Here is a 22,022-nt window from a genome sequence, read left to right as displayed (position 1 = left end):
GAGGTTACAAGGCGATCAGGTTGTCCCACGGAGGGCTCACAATCTTAATCCCCATTTCACAGATGAGGTGACTGAGGCACAGAGAAGTGAACTGACTTTCCTAAAGTCACACAGCTGACAACTGGCGGAGCCAGGATTTGAACCCATGACCTCTGACTCCAAAGCCCGGGCTCTTTCCACTGAGCCACACCGCTTCTCACTAAGCAGCTCTAAGCACTAAGCAGAGGAACTCTCTCCCTCTTCTAGACTTTGAGCCCGTTGTTGGGTAGGGACCGTCTCTATATGTTGCCAACGTGTACTTCCCAAGCGCTTAGTACAGTGCTCTGCACACAGCAAGCGCTCAATAAATACGATTGAATGAACTGAGTGAATGAATCCCCGTACAATGCCGTCGGGCATTTATTAGCCAGGCTAGTGGCTCCTGTAAATGCATTTTACAATTTAAACCTATTGCATACCCCTTATAATTATTCTGCTCAAGCTACACTGTGAAATTTCCATTTATTTTGTTCACTACACCCTTTGGGGGAACGGGCCAGGAGTGGGTTGGCAGTAGCCACACTCTCCTATTCTTTTCATCATCTGGGCCACTGCCATTCATTCGATCGTATTTATTGAGCGCTTACTGTGTGCAGAGCACTGGACTAAGCGCTTGGGAAGTACAAGTTGGCAACATATAGAGACGGTCCCTACCCGACAGCGGGCTCACAGTCTAGAGGTCCAACATCTATTCCACATGAGCACTGGAGAAAAGCAGAGGGCAACAATGCAATGCAGCAACGCAACTACAGTGACGCAGGAATACGTTTGCTTCAACAAAGAACAGAGAAAGGGGAGGAGACAGCTTTCCCCTTTGCAATTTTTGAAGGGGCTTTCGATACCCTTGGGAATTTCAGGTAGGAAGAGGATTGGTGTTTTCTTCTCCCCCTCACCTCCCTCAGTGAGCAAATTATCCCCATATCTTGCCAAAGTACCATCAAAACCGCTGGAACCATTTATTAGATCCAAACCAAGACCTTCTTCAGTGAAGTAACATTAATATATCACATTAAGATCGCTGATCCACTTCTAAAGAAAACCATCGTGGAAACCTGACAATTATTGTTGGCAGTAAATTATGCACTTTGAAGAAAATACACCATCTGGCAATACGCCAGTGTTCATGAACTATTTAAGGCACACTAAACTATAAGGAGCACAGACATGAGACAATGAAAGATTTTATTTTGCTGACTTTCACACAAACCCCTTTGCTGAAAAAAGCATAAAAAGCATGCACAGTGATTGCATTTTGGTAAAGGATAATTACGCTGTAAACAATGATAGCAGAAACATAAAAGCTTAAAAGATAATATTTTATGTAAGAACAAAAACCAAAAATGAACAAATAGCTCGACTAAGAAATAATCCAAGTGAATATCGGTGCACGTTAGAACAGACTCTCCATAGATTTAATACGTAAGAAAAACAAATTTAAACTTCTGTTCATCAGTTTTGGGTTGTTTTTTTGTGTGGAAAGTGTGCTTGGGTAGTCAGACGCGTGACAGTCTAGGTCAGAACAAGCTGGCTGCTTTGCCATTCTGTACTACTTGGAGTTCACATAAATCCAACAGGAATGTATTTTACAATTTAAACCTACTGCATACCCCCTATAATTATTCAGCTCAAGCTACACTGCAAAATTTTCATTTATTTTCTTTCTCTTGCCTGCCATTTTGGGGGGGGCTGCTTTCCAAAGTGGTTAGTAATTCAAGACATTGAGGATTCATTCCAAATTCTACTCCATATTTGAAAATAAATGCAATGGTTTGGCATCACGGCGTAAGATACAGGTTTCATCTATTTGCTCCTTCAGGAGAGACAAACTGTCTGAAGTACTTGCTCACCACAGAGCTCTTTAAGGCTGTTACTTGAAAAGGGTTTCACTCTGGAGTCAGACACTTAAGACAATATTGTCCTTGACTGAATTCCCTGTAGTAGTTTTCAGTTGGTTCACCATGATCAGTTAATGTCTCGTTGCCTTAGTAGAGACAGCAATTCAGTAACAAAAGAAATCCATTTTCAAGAAATACCAAATTGCGAGTTTAAAGGTCGCCCGGGGAAACCGATGAAGACATAAACTTAGGTAACGGAAGATTATGTGGATTTCAAAAGTTTAGCGGTTCTGCTTCTTATCTTCCTCATTTGCTACACAGTGGTTTATTTAGCCTTGCGGATGACATTAAACCCAAGAGAGGCTACGCCAAAAAAGGTTCAGAGGCGAGAGATAAAACGCAATCTAATTCTTGCATTTTGATGTTGGGAGTCGAGATTTTCCAACGGAATTAGGTCAAGATCATTCCTCTGGTCTTGGGGTGCTAAGGGTCCCGCTGACTCCGGGAACTGGAATTTCTTGACATGAGATAACTATAAAAGGCGTTGGCAGTCGCAGCGGAAACCCACTCGCAAAGGCTTGAGAGAGTTCATTTTTAAGCAGGCCAAATACTGGCTGGATGTGCATTTCTCTCACTATTAATCTACAGTGCAAACCAGACATATTGACACCCCAAAATTCAACCCAACTTAAATGCATTAGAACCCAAAAGAAGTCTGTGACACCATGAAAATTATACCGTAACCAAATATTAGGCTAAATCGTAGATTAGTAGGCAAAATGCACAATGCTTTCAAAATGTAGTAAGAACATTTGAATTTTCCTTCTTATCCCAACAGACTATCTTGAACCATAACTGTACCGGGACATTTGTTCAGATCACACTCAGTTGTTCCGCTAACCATGAAGTAACGTGAAACTTCAACCAGCTCTACTATTTATGGCACATAAATTCTACAGTTCTAGCTCGCTTAACAATCTTAAACACAATCTGATCAGCCCACAAAGTCACGTGTTTTTCATTTTGCTCTGCACATTCTTGTAGGCACATTACAGGGTGCACAAAATAGGCTGCTGATGCGATGAAAATTAAAGTTACAATTAAATGTTTTGCTTACACGGGATAATCAAATCAGCTAATGAAGCAATATAATCAATAGATCATACTCTACATACACAAACACCCCCTCTTCCCCGTGAATATCTCTTGTTAACTTTTTGGGGAACATTTCCTGATCTCCACACGGATTTCTTCGATTGCCCTGAGAACACCCCCAAATAAAACTCCCCTATGACTGGAAAGAACAAAGAAGCTGGGCTAAGGTCCACTTAGGGAAAAACTAAAGAGGAACAGGGGGAAGGATCGTTATCCTAAAGAAGTACCAGGAAATGCATTTCCTGGTCCATTTAAGTCCCAGGCCAATCCCACGCTCTAAACCTCCACTAACCTTCTGCGGCTTATTTAAGATGGGCATCAGATCACGGGGGGGTGCGATGTAACCCAACTGAGAACGGGTCGGTCGCCTTGCCGGCGAATTCAGTAGTAAACACGTAAAACTACATACGTTTGCTCCCAACCAATCACATATAGGCCGAAGCCACAATTTCTAAGGAATCCGACGGTCTATCAGGTAAGACTTTATTTACACTTCTTTCCGCACCCGGGAGCCAGTCCGCTGTCCCGCGCAGCCTCCAAGGGCCGGGGTAGCCCCGTCCCACCGATTCGAGTCAGCGTCTGCTCAGGCTTTGATACTAACCCACAGGCAGCCGATTAATGTTCCATATATCCACGTTCTCACATACAGTTTCCTTCCCGACTCGGTCAGAAGCATGCTAGCAGTCAGGCCGCCTAAGAACAATAAGGATGGCAAAGTTTTCTTGAGGCTCAGTTTGGAGTGAACACACTTTCCAGGAAACTTGTTTCTCCTTTGGGAATCCTTTGCGTCATAAAACTCTATAAGCAACCTAGGGACAGATTAAAAAAAAAAAAAGTCAACACCAATCCACGTTTCAGTACTTTTTGTCATAACCTCTTTCATTCAATGTCATTAAATATGATGAGCGCGGCACCGACAACGATATTTGCAGAGAGATTTTTTTTAAAAAACTTGTTTTTAATGCCTACGCTTCCCCACAGAGCTTCCCTAACTTCCAGGACCAACCCTGGGTGGCAATGGGGTGTTGATGTTGGTGGATTTCGAGTCCCAGCAACTGTAACCGGCAGATTAGCTCGATGAATCAGTTATAGCATCTCGTTCTGCTGCTCTTCAGAATAACAGACTCGTCCCCCGATGCCCTGGAAATCCGGTACTTACTTATCCTTGATTTCAAAGCGTTCGTGAAGCCATCTCTTCATATACATCTGTTCTTCTGGAATATCTTTCAGGTCTATGCGATCGATGTGAATATGAACTTTGGGACACTCTTTGCACAGGAATTCTAGCAAAAACAAAAATTGCAAAAAAATGTGATGGCTGATTAGATGAAACGGAACAGGTGATAAGTGCACACACTTTGCCCTCCACTAAAAACGAACAGTTTAAAAACTGACACTGAATTAGTTGGTTTTCGCTTCTGAACTAAAAAAAAAGGAATAGTAAATTATGTCATTTCCATCTGGACGAGAACTAAGATGGGGGTTAAAATCAAAACAATGACACATATACATTGGTTATTCAACCTACTCGAATGATTTTTTTTGAAAGAGGAGAATGTTACATAAAAGAAAATGAAATGTCATATGTTTGTAATGGGGGGAGGGGTGTGTGAAAGCAGGCAAGTAGGACAGCTCAGAGTGGGACGTCGGGTCCTACAAATTTTGATTTTATTTCTACATATTTACTATATTTATTTTATTAATGATGTGTATATAGCTATAATTCTATTCATTCTGATGGTATTGACACCTATCTACTTGATTTGTTTTTTGTCTGTCTCCCCCTTCTAGACTGTGAGCCCGCTGTAGGGTAGGGACCCTCTCTATCTGTTGCCAAATTGTACTTCCCAAGCGCTTAGTACAGTGCTCTGCACACAGTAAGCATTCAATAAATACGACTGAATAAATGAATGAAATGGCTCCCAGCCTGCCCTTGAAAGCCAAACTACATTCAGGTGGTAAAGGGGATATCAGCCTTCAGACCCAGCTGCCACTGCTTAACAATCCTTGTATATGTGTGCCTGCCTTCTCTGTTTATTTCTAACTGTCTGTGAGCCTGTTGTTGGGTAGGAACCGTCTCTATAAGTTGCTGACTTATACTTCCCAAGCGCTTAGTACAGTGCTCTGCACACAGTAAGCGCTCAGTAAATACGATTGAATGAATTTATCAAAGTAACACATACTGTAACAGTCATGCAAAACGCATGTGCGGTTTCTCATCAGCACCTATGTAGCCAAGGAACTATACAGCTGGTACGTTCATTCATTCAATTGTATTTATTGAGCGCTTACTGTGTGCAGAGCACTGGACTAAGTGCTTGGGAAGTACAAGTTGGCAACATATAGAGACGGCCTCTACCCAACAACAGGCTCACAGTCTAGAAGGGGGAGACAGACAACAAAATAAAACATGTGGACAGGTGTCAAGTCTTCAGAATAAATAGAAGTAAAGCTGGATGCACATCATTAACAAAATAAATAGAATAGTAAATATGTACAAGTAAAATAGAGTAATAAATCTGTACAAACATACATACAGGTGCAGAGGGGAGGGGAAGGAGGTAGGGAGTGGGGGATGGGGAGGAGGAAAGGAAAAAGAGGGCTCAGTCTGGGAAGGCCTCCTGGAGGAGGTGAGCTCTCAGGAGGGCTTTGAAGGGAGGAAGAGAGCTAGCTTGGCGGATGGGCAGAGGGAGGGCATTCCAGGCCAGGGGGTCGACGGCGGGACGGGCGAGAACGAGGCCCGGTGAGGAGATTAGCGGCAGAGGAGCGGAGGGTGCGGGCTGGGCTGGAGAAGGACAGAAGGGAGGTGAGGTAGGAGGGGGTGAGGGGATGGACAGCCTGGAAGCCCAGGGTGAGGAGTATGTGTTTGGTGGGAGCCGGGGGGAGGTGGGGGAACGGAGTCAGGCTTGGAGAGATCAATCAATCAATCGTATTTATTGAGCACCTACTGTGTGCAGAGCACTGTACTAAGCGCTTGGGAAGTCCAAGTTGGCAACATATAGAGACAGTCCCTACCCAACAGTGGGCTCACAGTCTAGAAGGGGGAGACAGTGAGGTCTGGCATGGCCTGAGGTGGTGGAAGGGCCTAGGGTCACTCAGGGAGCAAGGTGTGACCCGGTCTGAAGTTGCAGTCCACAAAGGGGAGGCCCCACAGAACTACGGCTCCAAAGGCAGCGGTCTACAATTGTCAGGGCACAGGGAGACACAAGAGCAGGTTGAGAAGCAGCGTGGCTTAGTGGACGGAGCCCGGGCTTGGGAGTCCGAAGGACCAGGGTTCTAATTCCGGCTCTGCCACACGACTGCTGTGCGACCTTGGCCAAGGCACTTCACTTCTCTATGCCTCAGTTACCTCATCTGGAAAATGGGGATTAAGAGGCTGTCCAACCTGATCAACCTGTATCTACCCCAGTGCTCGGCACATAGTAAGCACCCAACAATTATCCCAACCCAACCCATAATTATCATTATTATTAGGACACACGGCCTGTAAGCTTCTGGTGGGCAAAAGACATGTCTTCCATCTCTGTTGTAATGCGCTCTCTTAGTACGGTGTAAAACCCGACTGCTTGATGGAGGGTTCCAGGAGGAGACAGCTGAGACAGAAAGCAGAGAAAAGGGAGGGGAAGCAGGGAGAAAGAGGAAGATACAGAGGCAGTGAGAAGGACTACGTGGATGAGAAGAAAAGACAAGGAAAAGGGGGCCTGGAATGCCCTCCCTCCACACATCCACCAAGCTAGCTCTCTTCCTCCCTTCACAGCCCTACTGAGAGCTCACCTCCTCCAGGAGGCCTTCCCAGACTGAGCCCCCTTTTTCCTCTCCTCTACCTCCTTCCCCTCCCCACAGCCCCTGTATACACGTTTGTACAGATTTATTACTGTATTTATTTTACTTGTACATATTTACTATTCTATTTATTTTGTTAATGATGTGCATCTAGCTTTATTTCTACTTATTCTGATGACTTCACACCTGTCCACATGTTTTGTTCTGTTGTCTGTCTCCGCCTTCTAGACCGTGAGCCCATTGCTGGGTAGGGACTGTCACTATATGCTGCCGACTTGGACTTCCAATGCGCTTAGTCCAGTGCTCTGCACACAGTAAGCGCTCAATAAATACGATTGAATGAATGAATACATACAATTGAATGAATGAATGAATGAAAGAGAGGAAACAAGTGTCAATGTAAGTTTGGCAATATATATATGAAGGGTATATATATATATACATATATATATATATATATATATATATATACACCCTTATCACTTGCATATTTTGTTAATATGTTTGGTTTTGTTCTCTGTCTCCCCCTTCTAGACTGTGAGCCCACTGTTGGGTAGGGACCATCTCTATATGTTGCCAACTCGTCCATCCCAAGCGCTTAGTACAGTGCTCTGCACACAGTAAGCGCTCAATAAATATGATTGATGGCAGCATTTGGCTCAGCTCTGGATCTCTGGGACATAACAGCATTCAGCCCTTACTGGTATGTACCTATCAAAGATGGGAAAGTCCCAATGTCCCCATGTCATACGGCAAAGGAGTAAATTGCAAAAACTGACAGAACTAACAACACCGAACGCAAAGCCGCTACACGGAGGACAGACGGGGACACGCTGGTGGAGGAAAAAAGGAGTGGAGCTGGGCTTTCCCTATTTAACTCCTGTCACCGCTGCCATCACGGTGTGGAAGCACAGAGGCAGAATTCCAAAAGCTTTATTTTTCTTTTAAATGGTATTTACTAAGGGCCTATTATGTGCCAGGCACTGTACTACTTGCTGGGATAGATACGAGATATTCATGTTGGACACGGTCTCTGTCCCACACGCGGCTCATAGTCTTAAACCCCGTTTTCAGATGAGATAACTGTTTATGTAAAATAGTAAATGAAATACATATAGATGTTAAGTAAATAGCCCTAGTTGGGCTCTGTCGATTAACAAACTAGTCTGTCGGTGTCTTCGAAAAAGTATTTTTCTATCAAATCAATCAATGGTGTTTGAGGGTTTACTGTACGCAGAGCAGTGTACTAAGCACTTAGGAGAGTACAACTCAGCTAGTAGACACGATCCCTGCCCACGAGGAGCTTACATTCTAGCAGGGGAGACAGACAAAATAAATTAAGGCTATGGACATGAGTGCCGTGGGACTAAGGGTAGGGTGAATATCAAGTGCTTGAAGAGTACAAAGGAGTCAGAAACTTGGAATTTAAGGCCAAATGGCATATTCTTCCCATCCCAAAAATAATACAAAAGGTTATCCTTGTTACAGCACTCAGCCATTAAAGCAGATGTCTCAATATCTGGTACGGCACATTCACCCCACCAAAGGATCTTGAAATATGCTGGGGACATAGTGTCTGGGGAAAATAAACGTTTACCGTAGAAGGACAGACGACTTCAGAAATCATTCTAATTTTTATCGCAGTATCTGTGCCCTGTACGTAAATGGTTTCAAGTGCTGACAGAGCCCCCGGACTAAAGGGGAACTTTTTATTATTTTTTTGCATTCACAGAAGTAGATAAATACATGCAACAGTATTAGCCTTGTCAAGGCCAAAGAGTAGTTTGGATAACCTGCCATGAGAAAATACCATTTAACTTATTTTTAGGCTTTGCTGGGAGTTCCAAGTTAGATTTTTGATGCTTTATGACCTTTAGAGAAAAGCCACTTTAAAAGGTGTGCATAATTCTCATTGACTTGAGAGAGACAGAATCCCAAGACAGTAACAGTGATTTTAAACAGTAAAAATTGCAAGTATCTAAACCAGTGGATAATGTAACACAATTTTAAAGTATTCTTTTCAAATATGCACACGCAGCAGTAGCATGCAGTGAGGGTAAAGCACTTGCGATAGAAAACGTATAACAAGCTTTATCTTGGCATACTCCGCTGAAGCACCATGGGCATCCGACAATTTTACCTTTTACAGTAGTATTGCAAAGTGGGCACTTAAGCGGTTGTTGGCGTCATCTTTTTAAGCAAAACGGGTGGACTGGATGTAGGATAGTCCCTTGGTTCTTCATTTCTCCGCTATTTCAACTCTCTAAAGGCTTAAGCAATTAAGCTAAGAAACTAGGCTTTAGTAATTTAATACACATGAATCATATCTGCCAAAGAATATTACCTGCCAAAGAATGCTCTGAGCAGGCATTTTTTTTTAGCCTCTCCAAATCCCTAGAACTAGTAACAATAGGTAAGGCACGTAATTATTTAATACTTTCTAGAGTTCATCTAATTAAAGTCATACAGAGTATAGTAGAGTAGACTGCAAGCTCCTTGTGGACAGAATATAACCAACTCTGTTATACTGTACTCTCCCAAGTGCTTAGTACAATGTTCTACAAATAGTAAGCACTTAAAAATTACGACTGAATGAATGAATGAGGGAATAAAACTTCAGGCCCATGAACCTAGTAACTCAGCATTTGGTAAACAGGCCCTTTCAGCTTGGCACAATTCTGGGCCAAACAAGAAAGTACTCCCTTGCCCAGGGCTAACATGTACTTTAGGAATGTTCAATGGCCAACATAAGAGGAGATTGTTTCTCCTCTTGAAACCATTCGATGATGGTTAATAAAAAAGCAAATTTTCCTTTTTTTTTAAAAATGGTATTTGTTATGCACTTACTGTGTGTCGGGCACTCTTCTAAGCACTGTGATACACACAAGTTTATTGGGCCAGATACAGTCCCTGTCCCACATGGGGCTCACAGTCTAAGTAAGAAGGAGGGCAGGTATTGAATTCCCATTTTGCAGCTGAGGTACCTAAGGCACAGAGAAGTTAAGTGACTTATACAAGGTCGCACAGCAGGAAAGTGGCAGAGCCGGGATTAGAACCAAGAGCCTCTGGCTCCCAGCCCATGCTTTATCCACTATGCCACACTGTTTCCCATGACCCCGTGGTTAAATTCTGGAAGACCATGAAAGTGGGTGCTCATATTTTACATCTTTCTACTAGGCCCTCACTACAAGAACAGAAGAGTCTGAATTTCTGCTACAGGCTTAGCAACTCAGAGTCCAAATTTGCCAACGAACAGAATTTATTCTTGTAATGCTTCATGAATGACTACTGCTAAATAAAGAGCCCAATAGGTTGTAAGAGCCTTGAGGCTAGGGCTCATGCCAATTTTCCCTGTTTGTCTCTCCCAAGCATGTAGCACAGGGCCTTGCACAGAGCAGACACTCAATAAATACTATTGTTTGAAAAAAATCAATCAAATCAATCGTATTTATTGATCACTTACTGTGTGCAGAGCACTGTACTAAGCACTTAGGAGCAAACAGTATAACAGAGTTGGTAGACATATTACCTGCCCAAAAGAGTTTACAGACTGGGGTGTGGGGGGAGGATAGACATTAATATAAATAAATTAAACTGCAGATATGTACTTAAGTTTGATGGGGCTGATGGAGTGGTAAATAAAGGGTGCAAATTCTAGTGCAAGGGTGATGCAGAAGGGAGTGGGAGAAGAGGAAATGAAGGCTTGGTCAGAGAAGACCTCCTGGAGATGTGTTTTTAATACGGCTTTGAAGGTAAGGAGAGTGAACATCGGATAGGAAGAGGGAGGGAGTTCCCGGCCAGAGGCAGGATGTGGGCGAGGGGCTGGCGACGAGATTGATGAGATCGAGGTACAGTGAAAAGATTGGCATTAGAGGAGTGAAGTGTCCGGGAAGTAAGGTAGGAGGGGACAAGGTGACAGTGCTTAATAGTAAGGAGTTTCTGTTTGACGTGGAGGTCGGTGGGCAACACTGAAGGTTATTGAGAAATGAGGGAATCACAGGCTAAACGTTTTGTGGAAAAATGATTTGGGTAGCGGAGTGAAGTGGGGATACAGGAGGCAGGGAGATTACTGCAAGGAGGCTGACGCAGTAATCAACTCAGGAGAGTCAAGTCAGTGCTTGGATTAATATGGCAGGGGTTGGAACGGAGAGGAAAGGGCGGATTTTAGTGATGTTATGAAGGTTGAGCCGCCAGAATCTGGTGAAAGACGGAGTAAGAGAGATGAGTCGAGGAAAGTGCCAAGGTTATGAGCTTGTGAGACAGGGAGGACGGTGGGGGGGCATCTGCAGTGATGGGAAAGTCATGGGGAGGTCAAGGTTTGGGAGGGAATATGAGGAGTTCTGTTCTGGACATGTGGAGATGTCCTGAAGGCAGGAGGAAATATGAGACTGTAGAAAGGAAAAGAGGTCAGGGCTGGAGATGGAGATTTGGGAATCATCTGCATCAAGATGGTTGTTAAAGCCATAAGAGCAAATGAACTCTCCAATGCGGTGAGCATATGGGAGAAGAGAAAGAGACCCAGAACTGAGCCTGTCAAAGAGACTGAGAATGAACAGCCAGAGAGTTCGGGGGAGAAACGGGGAGGACAGTTTCACTGAAGCCACGTTGGATAATTTTCCCAGGAGAAGGGGGTTCTAGACAGCGTTGAAGGCACCTGAGTGGACAAGAAGGATGAGGATGGAACAGAGGCAGTTGAATCTGGCAAGAAGATCACCGGTGACCTTTGAGGAGGCAGTTTCCGTGGAGTGATGGAAGCCAGATTGCAAGGGGTCAAAGAGAGAACTGAAGAGGAGGATGTGGTGGCAGCAGGTGAGAGAAATGGTAGGAGGGAGATGGGACAATAACTGGAGGAAGCCATGGGGTCAAGGGAGGGTTTTTTTTTTTATTATGACAGGGAAGACATGATCATGTTTGAAAGCAGTGGGGAAGAAGCCATTGGAGAGGGAAGTTTAAGATGGAAGTCAGGAAGGGAAGAATGGAGAGCGGCAAATGTTTTGATAAAGTGCAAAGGGATGAAGTCAGCACAGGTGGAGGGGGTGGATTTGAGAGGAGGTGGGACATCTCGAGGTACTGCTGGGAAAGAAGGAAGAGATAGAAGGGGCAGAAGGAGGGAGGTACTGGAGAGGAGCAGGGGAAATTTGAGGGAGATAATAATAATAATTGTATTTGTTAAGTGCTTATTATATGCCTGGCACTGTACTAAGTGCTGGGTTGGGCACCAGCAAATTGGGTTAGGCACAGTCCTTGCCCTACACTGGGCTCACAGTCTCAATCCCCATTTTCCAGATGAGGGAACTGAGGTGCAGAGAAGTGAAGCGATTTGCCCAAGGTCCCAGAGCAGACAGGTGGCGGAGCCGGGATTCGAACCCACGGCCTTCTGACTCTGGCGAGGACAATGGGCACGGGGGTTAAATAGGATAGAAAAATAATGTTGCCAGGCAGAGGAGAGGGCACAGTTGAAGTAGGCGAGGATGAGCTTGAGGTGGACGAGGTCGGCTTGATATCTGTGTTTCCACCAGCATCACTCCACGGCTCGTGCGCAGGAGTGAAGGAAGCGGACTGTAGTGGTAATCCACGGCTGGGGGTTACAGGTACAGGATCGACGAGGACATGGGGAGTGAGTGAGTTAAGTAGAGACGGTGGTGCTCAGAGCATCAGTTTGCTCATCAAGGGAAGGCAGTTTGGGCATGGAGACTAAATGGGGCACGATGACCAGATTTGGATGAGGTCTCTATGGGGGAACAGGACAGATTTGGGGGAAGGGGGTGTACGGGAAAGAAGGCAGGTGAGGAAATTGTGGTTGGATAGAGGGATTTCAAGGTTGGTAAGCGTGAGGATGAGTCCACCCTTTTCATCAGCTCCCCCTCCCTGAATTCTATGCAAAGTATACAACTGGCATTTTCTGCCAAAGCTGCAACAGAACAATTCTCTTTTCAGTTAAATGGCTTATAACGAGACTGCTGTGTTTGCAGCAGCATGTTATTATAATGAGTCTAACTAACTCTCTTTCCAGAACACTACCTATTCAGGCAGCAATTTTCGGTAAAAGCAGGAGGTGGCTTAATTTTAGGACCAAAATCTTAATAACAGGTGTTTATTAGTAGATTCCCTAATGGGTAGTGAAGCTACGGCAGAAATGTTTCCTGGGAAAATAATGTGAGACCAGAAAAGCTTACTGAAATTGAAGGAATAAGAAAATCTTATATAACAGCAACCAATTCTGCAATAAAACCTAGCCCTATTCACCATCTAATAACTGTACTTGATAACCCCAGATACCTATCAGTAGTAGGCTTTGAGACTAAATTTGGGAAAGAAACGTTTTATGGAAAAAAAAAATCAAAGATGCATTTTAATTACTAATTTTTGCGCACCTAAAATGTGCTATGCCAGTGCTCTCCAAACTGTGCCCCTGGCCATCAGTGGCCTGGCAAAGGTCTCTGGTGGCCCTGGCTATCCTCCTTCACCTTTCCCCTGGCTCATGGGTCTCCCCACTCTCTGCTGCACACTTCTGTTGCAGAGGATCTGAGTCAATGATAGTAGGAAGTGAGAAGGAACAGAGAAGAGAAAAATCAAGAAATGGCAACCGGCACAGTAGCAACAATAAAAGTTTAAGTCGCTTGATACTGACTCAATATTCTACAAAGAAAACACGAGCTACATACAACTATTAAAAACATTTTGTATTATCCTGTTCGAATTCTTCCTATTTCATTTGCCTGGTTACTGCTCTCCGAAAAAAGTCAAGTAGCATCTACTGACAGACTATGTATTCTGTTCAAAGGTCATTTTATAGAAGCTTGTGTTCTAGGGAGGAGCTACTATATATCATTTTTAGAAATGGCAATTACCAATTTGATGGGATTTAAAAAAAACACACAAAATGAGTCATCCAGCAACTATAAGGTGCAGCAGTAGATCTGTACAAATTAAGAACCTCAAACTCACCAGTCATGGACGGTGCTACTTTCCTTTGTCCCTTATGGTCCACGGTACCTTCATATGCTACAGTGACATCATACACTGCATCTAAATAATTCTTCATGGAGTCAATCGCAACATGTGTTGCCTTTACGCGTGGTGTTAAAACATGTTTTAACACTGACAGACCTAGAAAAGCAAAACAAAACATGTCAAAGGAGGCTGACACAAAAATCGGTGGAGTTATACGACCTTTCCTCTTCACAGACGTTAAAATGAAGTTGATTTAATCTACAGCTGATGAACTCAAACGCTGCTAAAATGATATCATACATTATTAAGTAAAGGGTTAAAAGGAACAGACTTTTAGTCAATCCAGATATTTTGTATTTGACAAGCAAATAAAAAAAAAAATAACTGGCACATGATAATCATGCCCGCAGCAGGCAAACTTGAGTGCAGGTTGAAAAAAAAAGTTTATGATCCTGTCAGGACTAATGAGAACTGACTAGAAAGGATATGGTTAATTACTAAACAATTAATCAATGGTATTTATTAGGTGTTTACTATGGGCAGAGCACTAAACTAAGCACTTGGGAGAATACAGTATGACAGAATGAGCAGACATGTTCCCTGCCCATAACGAGTTTACAGTCTAGAGGATGAGCTTTTAGTCTATTTAGTTGAAACTGTAAGGAGAACACTAAATTATATTAATTCATTCATTCAATCATATTTATTGAGCACTTACTGTGTGCAGAGCACTGTACTAAGCACTTGGGAAGTACAAGTTGGCAACATATAGAGACGGTCCCTACCCAACAGTGGGCTCACAGTCTAGAAGGAGGAGACAGAAAATAAAACAAAACATATTAACAAAATCAACAGAATAAATATCTGTGCCCATGAAGCAGCCTAAACATGGAATGCTTCCCTGTGAGTTTCCAGGATTTAGTCGCTGAGAGCTGAGAAGGACAAAGTTATTTTTTTTTTTCTTTTTAATGGTACTAGCACTGTACTAAAGTTCTTGGATTGATACAAGAAAATCAAGTTGGACACTGTCCCTGTACCACACAGGTCTCACAGTCTAAGTCGGAGGGAGGAGGATTTAATCCCCACTTTACAAACGAGGAAAAGAGAAGTTGAGTGATTTACCCAAGGCCACGCAGGAGAAAAGTGGCAGAGCAGAGCTGGGATGAGAAACAAGGTTTTCCAACTCCCAGGCCTGGGCTCCTGCCAGTAGGCTTACCTTTTGGTCACGAATGTAACAAGACTAAATAAAGCACCCAGAAGGGCAACCAAGATGAAAAGGAGTGTGACATATCTTTCATATGAAGAAATACTGGAAAGATTATGACTCTTCATAAGATCACAGAGGAGTGGTACTGAAGCTTACGATTCTGAGGATAGGGAGCTCCTAAGGAATATCGTGGTTCATTTCCTCCCCAAAGCGTTTAGAAGAGTTCCTCGCCCATGAATTTTTTAGCTGAAGAGACGAGGTGATCAAAGTCTGCCCTATTAACTTTAACATTGCTTCACGGTTCATATTTTCAACCTACTGAAGTTTTACCAGTTTTCTTGTGCTTGGATTACATTCTCGTTCTATGCAGCTCTCTTCTCCCAAATAGATTATGAAGCCCTTATGTCCAGAAATAATATTAGAACTGATCCCCCTGTAATCACCCCAGCATTGTATCCTGAATGTGTATATTGTATAGGCTTAACAAATGAGTAATACTACTACTATCACTTCTACTAATACGCCATGGGCCCTCCAAGCAACCGTTGGGGTCAGAATCCTAGTAAGTGCTCAATAAATACAATTGAATGAATAGCCTGGATGAACCAACGGCACATATTCCAAATGTGGTCTTCGTTGGGGTGCACAGGTGATCCCTCCCTGAACCTTAGATTACACCCACGTTTTACCCAGAAATGCACTTTCACCTCATCTTTTAACAGCATGTGATTTGAACATTATTTTTAGAATACCCCAGCGTTAATAAAGACCAAACTTGAAAAAGTTAAGGATATTTTTTGCAAGCCAGCCGATGCTGACTATTCTGAAAGACGACTATTTATGCCTTTCAATTCCATTTCCTTAGCCTCCAGAAAGGATTGGACAACCTCCGAGATTTTTGTAAATGAAAACCTGGCAGTGCCTTCAACCCAAAGAGCCCAGTGCACAAAGCTTGCTTTTAAACTTCAGAATCCACTCTTCTTTTAGAAACTCTAAGGGTAAAACATTCCATTTTCCTCTTCTGGAAATCTCTCCATGATCTGCATGGTTCCTCAATATCTTGAGTTCCCATAGTCAGACACAAATAATCCTGTGTGTTCCATTTTAAAAACTGTTAACCAAACTCAGACAGCTAAGACCTGGGGGGAGGGGGAGAACGTTGAACATTATAAAGTGACAAACCACAGATAAATATGCCAATTAAACTCAGGAAAAAAAACAACCAGTCATTCACAACAGGAAACAGAATAAGGTAAGGTGACTGATTTAAGCATGCACACATATCCTTTAGCACACAGATACAGTCACCCATATGAACAAGAAAAATAAAAATGTTAACAAATGGAAAAGGGCATTCTTAGTTCCAAAATGATGGGAGCCTAAATTTACCATATACGGATGCTTCCGGTTTCAACTCTAGGATAAATGAATTTAATCGATGGAACAAAGTTTTTGTTTTTAATTTTAAACAATCACTCCTACTTGAGATGACAGAGGGAAAACAACAGGGAATTCTTTTTCTACATTGTTACTTAGAAGTCTGAACTTCCTTTACCCATGGTGGGAAAAATTTGTGATCTCAAATTCACATGAAATATACTTCCAGTAAATAACTTCTACTTTTCAATTCCCCTAGCATTCTACTCTTTCACGTTGAACCAGTAGCCAAATATGGCTTTTCAAGGCAAAGACTTATAGGAATTAAAAAATTCCCAACAGAAAAATGGTCATTCAAGATCTGATCAATTACAGTTGCAAAGATGGCATGAAGACAAGAATTTTAATCTGGTTTATTGCAATGGTTTCTTTGCACTGGTCACTGGCTGTGTACTATTTTCCTTTCAGAAAGACGGGGCAAACTACTTCTTCATATGATTACTGTCCAAACCATGTCTGTGAGCCCACTGTTGGGTAGGGACTGTCTTTATATGTTGCCAATTTGTACTTCCCAAGTGCTTAGTACAGTGCTCTGCAATAGTAAGCGCTCAATAAATATGATTGATGATGATGATGATGATGATGTATATGTTAAGATGCTTGAGACTGATGAAAAAGGTGATTGATTGAAAGCTTTTGTCCATTTCAGGTAAATTGTGCCTCCTGAAACATGACAGGCCTGGAAAAGTACATGAATCTTGACTTGCTATCATATTTATTCAGATAATTGCTTCCACTGCAAGATTTTCTTACCCCGATTGGGTAGGAAATGTGTTTTGTACCAAATTATGGCCTCTCCTTTAGCAAACATCGCTGGAGCTTTGCAAACTCTTGCGGTATAGTTTTCTTTTCTAAAGTCGGTATGTGCCCTTTTTGGAAATGCTGTCCGGTCATTGTCTACTAACTTCACTAAGCAGCTCACACTTGGCTGTAGTTCCATCATTGAAAGTGACAGCAAAGGAGAAAAAAGGCTCTAGATTACTCGGGCTTACTGGGGCAGTAAAGACAGTGGAAGGCACGACCTCCACAGCCTGGTGAGGATAAACTCAGAGGCAAAGGCTGTGCTACAGGGATCTGAGAAACTGACAACACTGCAGGGGTTAACTGAGTGCCTACACAATTGCAGTACTCCATCGAGTTAAAAAAAAAATAAGAGGCAATCACAAGTGCTCTATTAAGGTCCTCTTTTTTCTCCCCTCCTTTGAATCTAATCTTTTTCCTTTCTGTTTTCATTTTATTATGGATAACTAATTTATTTCACCTGAGGCCTTCTGAATTCATCTGAAACACACAACTGGCCTGTAAACGATTCGACAATATACACCTTAGGAGTTGACTGTTCCATATTTCGGAAACAAATGCATGCACGGTGAATTGTGAGGGACTAGGGTAGTAAAGTTACCTCCTTCCCCTCCCCACAGCACCTGTACATATGTTTGTACGTATTTATTACTCAATTTATTTCTTTATTTTATTTGTACATATTTATTTTATTTTGTTAATATGCTTTGCTGTCTGTCTCCCCCTCCTAGACTGTGAGCCCGCTGTTGGGTAGGGACCGTCTCTATATGTTCCCAACTTGTACTTCCCAAGCGCTTAGTATAGTGCTCCGCATACAGTAAGTGCTCAATAAATACGATTGAATGAATGACTCAATAAACTAGGCATTCTGATCATCTGCAATATTTGTTAACAATATTTTTTGCCCCAATCTTGCACAACTGAAGTTTCCCCTGCTTAATTTTTCTTTTCTTCAGACTACATCTTTCTATCACCTCAACATTTTTTTTTACCACTCACCTCTTGTTTTACATTTGTACATTTTTATTTATATATTCTGCTATCGTTGCATTCTTCCTCCTATCTTTAAACTACTGTTTCTATCTCTCATGTTGTATTGTAAACTCCTTGTGAGCAAGAACTGTCTCTCTCGTATCTACATACTCTCCCAAGCACTTAGTACAGGGATTAGCACTGTACAGGAATTCAATAAATACTATTGAGTCAATTCAATAAACACTACCAATTTAATTGGAATTCATTTTCTTTACATTATGAATGATTAAGAATTTGGAATTATTTTCTAGTAAACTGAAAAAAAACCCCACAACAGTTCATTTTTCATGAGAGCTGAACTACAAAATAAATACAGTAAGGTATTTAAATCTAAGGTCTACAAATATGGAACAAATGTATCTGAAAGCATTAAGTACAGCTCTTGCAAGCGAAAAGCAGTTCATCCAGTTCATAAAAACCCCATCAAAAATCCTCCATGTGTAACTCCAAGCACTAATCTTCTGTTATTATAGTCACAATAAAACTTGGGAAAGGGGGCACACACTCTAAAATAAGAGCAATAAAAAAAAGACTAACTTAACATCACTATGAATGTCTGTACATTTTGCAGTTATCCTGGATTTGAAAAAGATCAGATTGGTAAGACCCCAAAGAATGGGTAAAAGTAACATTGTTTCCATAGCCCAATTTCATTCTTCCAATCCACTACAAGATCAATTTTATGTCACCACCATCATTTCTAGGGAAAATGATCAGTGCCACTTGCCGGCTGTGTGAGCTTGGGCAAGTCCCAACCTGTCTGTGCCAGCTCCTTCATCTGTAAAATGGGGACAAAATACCTGTTCTCTCTCCCTCTTGGACTGTGAGCCCCATGAGGGAGAGGAATTGTGTTTGAACTGGCTGGCTTGTATTATCCCCAGCATTGAGAACATCATAAACTCTCAATGAGTACCACGGTTAGTAAGAAAACAATCTAAATTATTGGGTTTTGTATTTAGAACTAGGAGCTATATGAAAGACAACTAGGATTTTGGTAGGGAAGCTAAGAAACAAAAAAAATCAAACTGATTTAGAGTTCCAGAACAAGCCAGGATTCTTCAAACTGCTTTTAACTGCCATTTTTCTTGGAACAAACATGTGCTCTCAAAGAATTAACTTAACTCTCTATAAACTTACAGATAGCACACCATCATCCACACTAGAATATAAATATTAAAAATCAAAATTTTTGTTTTGACTCCCTTTCGATCTGGTATGTGCCTTCTGAATCCACTCACTTTTTTTTTTTTAATAGCTGCACTCCGTTTAACCAGGGCTCTTTTACACATCTAAACCATCAGCACTCCAACTACACTCAAAAGGAATAATTCTCCCTTGCAAACACGAAACAGAGAGAAAAGCCGAGTGGCCTAATGGGAAGAGTACGGGCTTGGGAGCCAGAGGTCCTGGGTTCTAATACTAGTTTCGCCACTTCTCAGCTCTGAGGCCTTGGACAAGTCACTTAACTTCTCTGTGTCTTCATTCCCTCATCAGCAAAATGGGTATTCAATGCCTGTTCTCCCTCCTATTAACAAATTCAATCATATTTATTGAGTGCTTACTGTGTGCAGAGCACTGTACTAAATGCTTGGGAGAGTACAACAATAGACACAGTCCCTGCCCATGAGCTTACAGTCAGGGAGGTGGGGGGAGAGGAGAGGAAGACAGACATTAATATAAATAAATTACATCATCATCATCATCAATCGTATTTATTGAGCACTTACTATGTGCAGAGCACTGTACTAAGCGCTTGGGAAGTACAAATTGGCACTATAAAGAGACAGTCCCTACCCAACAGTGGGCTCTCAGTCTGTACTTAGACTGTGAACCCCATGTGGGACCTGATTTTGTTGTATCACCCCAGCACTTAGTACTGTGGGTTCTTTAAGATCATTTACCATACGCCGGACATACAGAAAGTGCTTAACGAATACCACAGTTATTAAGGAAGCCCATGTGACGCCATATGAATTATGCAGGCAGGCGATCACAGAGCTTAGTCTGTGAGGACCACTGATTACCCCCGATCTACTCCAGAGCCATTCTTGGGTGCCATTCTGAGCTCTGGAACCCAGTGGCAGGAGCCTCTGTACTGAACATTAAAGTGCCCAGGCCTGACTCCAGAAGAGACAGTGGAACGACCACCTGGAAATACGACTGTCCACTTTAAAACCCGACAAATGGTGACCTTAGCTCAACAGCGAAAACAGGAAAAGCCTACTTGATCCTCTAGACCTTAGGTATCCTTGTCACAGAGTCGTCAAGGGTGCAGAGGGATTCAGAGAAGACAATGACTAAGTAAAGCCCTAAAACAAACTCAGACTGAAGGGGTGTTGATATATGTAGGGCTGTTCATTTTCAAAGACGTCACCAACGACCGCGATGTGTGTGAGTGTGGCTGAGAAGACCCATGTGCGATCGATTAGCCCTTTGCATTGCTCGTACATGAGCACAGATCCTTTGGCGCTATTGACTTTGCCTCACACAGGTTTTATTTCCATTTTCTCTTCTGGTGTCCCAGTTTGGGCACGGCTTTTGCTAGAGGAGAGCAACCTTGCTTCAGACTGCTGTCTGCCAGTGAAGTCTGCCTGCTGAACTTGTTTCTTAACAGTCCACGGTTGAGGGCATTGTTTAAGACTGTTTCCCTCTGTCTTTAGGCCTTCAACTTGGTACAGAGCTTGTTGCGCTGTTGTCACCATTCTGTCTTGCCGCCTCCCAAAAGCCATACTGACCTTTTTGTTTTCTGTTTTCTAGCTCCATCTGTGCACCACTGAATAATGTATTGCCTAAGGAACAGAATTTGGTGGCAGCTTTAAGTTCATTTTCCCATAACATTACTGGTTATGTATTAAGGCCAGATTCCAGACTTTCCTGCCTGCTCAACTTGTTTCTTAACAGTCCACTGTTGAGGGCATTGTTTAAGACTGTGTTTCCCTATGTCTTTAGGCCTTCAACTTGGTACAGAGCTTGTTGCGCTATTGTCACCATTCTGTCTTGCCACCTCCCAAAAGCCATACTGACCTTTATGTTTCTGTTTTCTAGCTCCATCTGTGCATCACTGCATAATGTATTGCCTAAGGAACAGAATTTGGTGACAGCTTTAAGTTCATTTTCCCATAACGTTACTGGTTATGTATTAAGGCCAGATTCCAGACTTTCTGGGAAATAGGAGATTCCTTTATACTACTGTAACAACTAGCCGCCACTAATGAATTTTTGATTAAAGCCATTCAAAGCATAACATCACCATGGTGACATTTTTGTTAAAATTAATTCAGAGCATAATGACTGAAGTCCTCTAGACTTGTAAGCTCATGGTGGGCAGGGAATATGTCTGTTATACTGTACTCTCCCAAGTGCTTTGTACAGTGCTCTGGTGGCTGCATAAAATGAGTTCTTGAAGAACATCTTTTACTGTTTGATGTTACTGTTTTGATGATTCAAACCCACATCAGAGTCAACTTTTCTTACTCAGAACATTCTGTTAAGCACACGTTGCTTATGTTCCTCAAAAAAAGGACTTATTTTTGAATTGAAGCACATCACTCTAAAGAGTTTAAGTACTAAACGTGGAATAGGGTAACATTGGGATGTTACTTCATTGCTCATAATTTGTCGAAAGGCCACACTAACTCACAGTCTGATTTGATCGATTCCTAAGAGGAGTCAGAGCCCTGAATTCTAACTTTTATTCCACCATTAATTACTGGCTGTATGACACTGACCTAATCATTAACCGTCTTGGTAATTTGGCTTCTCCATCTAAATACAGG

General features: G+C 42.4%; 1 protein-coding gene across 2 annotated transcripts in view; it reads right to left on the bottom strand.

Annotated features, from left to right (window-relative positions):
* Positions 1-1,204: 1,204 nt before the first annotated feature.
* AGPAT5 (1-acylglycerol-3-phosphate O-acyltransferase 5) overlaps positions 1,205-22,022 on the bottom strand; it is a 65,088-nt gene continuing 44,270 nt past the window's right edge. For both annotated transcript variants that reach the window (XM_038772185.1, XM_038772184.1), the window contains 3 exons: positions 13,761-13,922; positions 4,189-4,312; positions 1,205-3,838 (listed from right to left, as the gene is read on the bottom strand). In XM_038772185.1, the coding sequence (XP_038628113.1) occupies positions 3,613-3,838; positions 4,189-4,312; positions 13,761-13,922 (512 nt within the window). In that variant the 3' untranslated portion in view covers positions 1,205-3,612. The remainder of the gene's footprint in view (positions 3,839-4,188; positions 4,313-13,760; positions 13,923-22,022) is intronic.

This window comes from Tachyglossus aculeatus, chromosome X1, assembly GCF_015852505.1.
Source record: "Tachyglossus aculeatus isolate mTacAcu1 chromosome X1, mTacAcu1.pri, whole genome shotgun sequence".
NCBI lineage: Eukaryota > Metazoa > Chordata > Mammalia > Monotremata > Tachyglossidae > Tachyglossus > Tachyglossus aculeatus.
Note: the sequence above shows the minus strand (reverse complement) of the source record. Positions and strands in the feature narration are given on the sequence as shown.